Raw genomic sequence first — 5,137 nt, 5'->3', positions numbered from 1 at the left:
GTCACACTTCATTTACTTGGAGAGACTGGTTTAAAGAACAAGTTTTTTTGCATCCATCCTCCAGCAGGGAGCCAAATGTAAACGGATGTGCTTGCATCAGCATCTATGCTGTAGCTTTAAGAGTTTTAACACTATGATTTACATTACAGGGGGGGGCAGAAGAAAAATCCAAAACTGACTCCATTACACCTGCAGGTGCAAGACTATGAACTCCAGACTTAAGTTTCCACCACAGAACAAGCAACATCAAGCCAGACCATGAGTTCATTTTTTTTAATTTTATTTTATTGATTTGAGTACAACAGGTAAAGTCAACTAGCCACTGTGTCGTTGCAGATGCCAAAGTGTATTGCTCGTTTGCATTCCGCTGTGCAAGACGTTCACGGCGGCATCCATTCCTGGGCACGTCGAGCCACACCGATACAGCGAGAAGCCATGCGTGTTGAAGACCATCCCCCATAGTTTTAACAAAAGCAAAGAATCAGCAGTGGCAAAAAAAACTAGCAGAAATCCAGGTAGCAAAGCTGCACGAAAACACCTGCGCGTGTAACAGCCGACGCCTTGGTCAAAACTTGTGCTACTTTTATATTATACAGTAAGTGCCAAGAACGGGTGGTTCACAGGAACATTTTTTTCCAAAACTCAGTACGTATGCAGGGGTTAAAGACTATGCATAGAAACATGCTTCCTTAAAGAAAAAGAAAAAGGTACAATGCTAATTTTCCAAAATGGCAGAAGCTGCACCGACAAGCTAATATCAAATTGAACAGACTCACAAGTGGGGGAAATGATCCACATGTAAAACCAGCGCAAGTACACTTATAGCAGGATAATTGGAAAAAATTCACAGAGTAGAACTTGGATTTATTTCAAAAAGGTGGGTAGTGAACACAACAAAAATACTGGCCAAACAAAAAATAAATCAATCTTTGGATACGTAAAAAACCCTGTACAATCCCCCCCCCCATTTCTCAGCGCTCAGTCCTCGGAGCCCTCTTTGGTTTCCTTGTTCTTTCGCACCTCTTCCAACTTCTTGTCCTATAAAAAAAAAAAAAACAGGAGTAAAAGTAAACATCCAAAAACCGTGGCGGAAAGGATGCGGTTTAAATAAAGTAAAATTTGGATAAATACCGACCTTCTCCTTGAATTTCTCATTCATTGCCGCCATTAGTGCTGTGCGGTTCTCTTTGTTGGCCTCCATCTTCTGATTGAGCTTCTCCTCTGCCATCTTACTGAAGTTGTTGTTTTCCTCCATAGCTTTCTGGAGCACTTCCTTTTCGTGCTCGCGCTTCTCAGCCAAGTGCCTCAGAACCTCAGCTTCATGGTTCTGAAAAAGGGTTAGTTATAAAAAAAAAAAAAGGTCTAAATTTGATCAGGCACTGGGTTGGGTTGCTAGACTCGAGGCAACAGATTCCCACCTTGCGCCTCTCCTCTGCAGCGTCCAGTTTCCTCTGAATTTCCTCCAGCGACACATCCTTCTTCTTGGGGGGAGTCAGGGGGAATTCGGCCTTGGCATCCGGGGCAGGAGCAGCCAGGATGACCTCAAAGGCTTGGCCCGAGGCCCGCTTGTCGAGCTCCTTGACCAGGATTTCTGAACACCAATACAAAAAATGAATGAGGCACAGTGAGCAATTGTTAACCAATACTTCACATTAAAATCCAAGGTTTGATACAACTCACCTTCGGAAGATGCCATTTTGAGGTCAATTTCACCTAAAAAAAAAAAAAGGGAAAAGACAAGATTAGAAAGTGTCCCGCAGCGACCGCTAGCGGATGTTTTATTTTGTTAAAAACCATTTCCAAAGCAACGACCTCCATCCAAGATTAGGATTCAAAACAAAGCGCAGCGGCGCCACCCGGCGGCCGACTGCAGCACTGCAAGCAACCACCGCCCATCCAGCCACACACACACACACACACACCGCGAGAGCTGCACCTCGGACCCTATTGTTGATCTTCCGACATCAGACCGGTCTGCGAGGATTCGGGCAGCGTCACGAGACGAGGGGGTGGGGGGGGGGCTGCATAGGTCAATAATCAACGAGACACAAATAGCCTTTTGTTTTAGCAAAAAGGCGACGATGAGGGTGGGGACGGCGGGCAGTGCCATTTGCTGACATGCCTGCAGTAGTCTTATTTAAAAAAGGCACCATCTCAAAGGGGGAAATTTACCACAAGGGAGCACCTGTTCCTTGCACCATGTGGTGGAACCGTAGGGGGAGGGGGGGGAATGAGACACAAGTACTGCAAGAACCGAATAAACCTGCAAGAACAGGGACAGCTGAACTCATTGTGCACAAAGAACAAGGTCAGAAACATCCTTCTAACGCGTGATAGCGATTTAAATGTGTGGGCAGTGTTGACAACTGATGTCATGTTAGTCAGATGATCAGAAACAATTCAGAGAGGGGGGTGGGGGGGGGGAGGGGGTGAGTGAAAAAGACCCCTCCCATGATGGAATATACAAGCTACCATCAAGTTTTTAAAAAAAAGCCTTTGTGTGAGGTTCTCTTCGAACAAATATCCAATTTAAACTGCTCGGTGACTGCATTCACGCGGTCGAATCGACGGTTGTCATTTTTTGCCTTTGTATTTTTTTTTAAACCAGACTACTGATTGGCACCCTCCTTTTGGACAATAAAACCAGTCACACCTCAATTTTGGATTGGGAGCTCGGGGAGCTCGGTTGGTGCCCGTTTGCTGGAGCGCAAGCTGCAGCAGACAAAGGAGCTTTCTGTGAGCAGCTTGCACACAAAGACACGCCGAGGGGGGGGGGGGGGGGTTCACTTACACGGAAACAGCCAATAAAACCACACATTTTAAAAAAAGAATCCTTCATCGGCTGAATAATGAGACTAAAATTAGAAGAAGAAATTAGAAAGAAATTCCCAGCTACAAACATCCGAAGACATTGAGAGACCACCCCGCTAAAACGACCCCCCCCCCGCCCCGGACTGTGTCTGTCGGTGCCAACGGTGCCAGTGTCTGCCACCGCACAAAAGGCAGAGCCGCCGACCCGCCCGCAGACAACCGGCACCGGGCGCGTCGAGACGCCTCACGTGCTGCACTACACAAAAGCAACATCGGTCACAACCCAACAAAAAAAATAATCTTTTTTCATAAAAAAAGGTAAGAAAATGCTTAATTTTAACCTAAAGAAAGAAGCCGCCCCCCCCGTGCAGTGGTTGTGTTGTAAAGATGTGCGTCACACCCACCTTCAGCGGATAAGCTCTGGACGAAGTGATCCTCTCTCACAGAATGCACCGCAAGCCCTGTGTCCGACCGAGGCACAGCCGCGCAAATAAATGGCCCAAAATGAGTGTCGTCACGCCAATTGCGGCCAATCACTGGGGGGCGGGGTGGGGGTGGGGGAGGGGGGGGGGGGGCACTTCACTCCGAGGTGGTGCTGGGAATTGTAGTTCTTTTCCCATGTGACACAGTGGTTTTTAGACAATGAGCTGCACATGTTTCCACTACTCAAAATGGATTAATCACTATCATCTGTGGCAAACTCGGTTAGGCAGCGATCCGTAGGGATGTGATTTTTTTTTAGAGAGAAAGCTGTTAATTATAAGGGTTATTGTTTCCCTGTTTGTTTTACCCACCCATTGCATCCTGGAAATGTCACTGTCTGTTTTTTTAATCTGTAGCATTTAGGTATAAAAAAAAACGAGCTAATTAAACTTCAATCATTTTTTTGTGATATGACAGATATAGACACATATTCCACAATACATGACAGGGAAATAAAATGTCTGTCTCCACCATTGCGTCTACTCGGCCTGCATTTGATACTTAAAGGAAACTGCAACTGAAAACAAATCTTCTTTCTCCAATTTCCCAGGTTCATTGGCCCTGATATCCACAGACATCAGCATTATCGCGTCTGTCTTCGTTTTCCCTAATGTTTTTTAGTGTCAATGTAATATTCCAAGCTGAACACCCATCTGCCGTCCTCCTTGTTTTGCGATACCTGCTCGTAGGTGACCTCATTGTTGCTTCATCCTTGAATCAAATTAAGTTCATCGAGTTCATCCGTGTCTCGCGGGAGTTTTAAGGTGCCCCGCTTCCGATTTTAATAAATGCTCGGATCCAGTCCAGCATTTAAAAAGCAGGTTTTAAGTGATATCTCCTAATCTTTGCTGCCCCTGCTCTGTGATTCCATGTAGCTTTCCAACGAAGCTGCCAGGCGTTACGTAAAAACGTCAACGCCAACGGGCTGAATTCGGCTTCAATCGACCCAACTCTAGACTGTTTGATTTTGGACTATTTTTAGCTCGGCGCCCCGTTCTGACGACGGGAGTAGGAGCAGATCGCCGTTTGTTCCCTCACAGTGAAGCTGGGCTGAAAATATTTGCAACCACAGGGCCTGTGGTTAGATCTATTTTTACCGTTGCCACGCTGATGTCATTTCATGTTTGTCGTTCGGGCCGACGATCCATATTTTTTGTTGAAGGCACCGCGGCGGGATGTGTAGTCAGTGCAGAGACAGGAAGGGAAATCAGTCCAATGGCGAGCAGCGGGGGGGGGGGGGGGGGGGGGTTACAGCACCGGGGTCATTCAGTCGCTAGCAGGTCTCACATCGGCCCTCGGACATGATTCCCAAAGGTCACTGGGGACAGACGCCTCAGCGGTCCACGATGTGGGAGATACAACCTTTTAGGGTTCTTCAAAGTGGCTTCAAATTCACATTTCAAGGTGAAACCCACACGTTTTTGTCATTTTTAGACTTAATCACATGTTGAATAAAGCAGTGAGAAATCAATATGATCTTTTGTCGTAATAATCACAAATTTGTCATTTGAAGAACCTTAAAAGAGGGAACCACATAACTTCTTGCTTGACTTCAAATTGAAAGTCACGTAATGCAATTGTGGATGTTTTATCTTAAATGTTCTACTCTGTCTTTTTTTTTTGCAAAAACAGCTTTGTTATCAAAACGAAATGTATAAATCTGTGTCATGTAATCCCTCTGATTTCATGTTTCTATGTTCCTTCGTTAATCCCTAATGTTTTTTAAGTGTCAATGTAATATTCCAAGCTGAACACCCATCTGCCGTCCTCCTTGTTTACTTTTTTTATACTTCTTACTACTCCGGCCTCCACTGCTGTCCACGTGTTTGATGTCACGTGTAAA

At 45.6% G+C, this 5,137-nt stretch overlaps 1 protein-coding gene across 1 annotated transcript; it reads right to left on the bottom strand.

Annotated features, from left to right (window-relative positions):
• Window positions 1-698: 698 nt before the first annotated feature.
• stmn1a (stathmin 1a) lies at window positions 699-3,296 on the bottom strand. The gene is made up of 5 exons (XM_037474946.2): window positions 3,216-3,296; window positions 1,681-1,713; window positions 1,419-1,591; window positions 1,136-1,327; window positions 699-1,038 (listed from the first exon to the last, which is right to left on the bottom strand). The coding sequence occupies exons 2-5, from the start codon at window positions 1,694-1,696 to the stop codon at window positions 979-981; spliced, it is 441 nt and encodes a 146-aa protein (XP_037330843.1). The 5' UTR covers window positions 1,697-1,713; window positions 3,216-3,296; the 3' UTR covers window positions 699-978.
• Window positions 3,297-5,137: the final 1,841 nt, after the last annotated feature.

Source organism: Pungitius pungitius, chromosome 17 (genome assembly GCF_949316345.1).
Source record: "Pungitius pungitius chromosome 17, fPunPun2.1, whole genome shotgun sequence".
NCBI lineage: Eukaryota > Metazoa > Chordata > Actinopteri > Perciformes > Gasterosteidae > Pungitius > Pungitius pungitius.
Note: the sequence above shows the minus strand (reverse complement) of the source record. Positions and strands in the feature narration are given on the sequence as shown.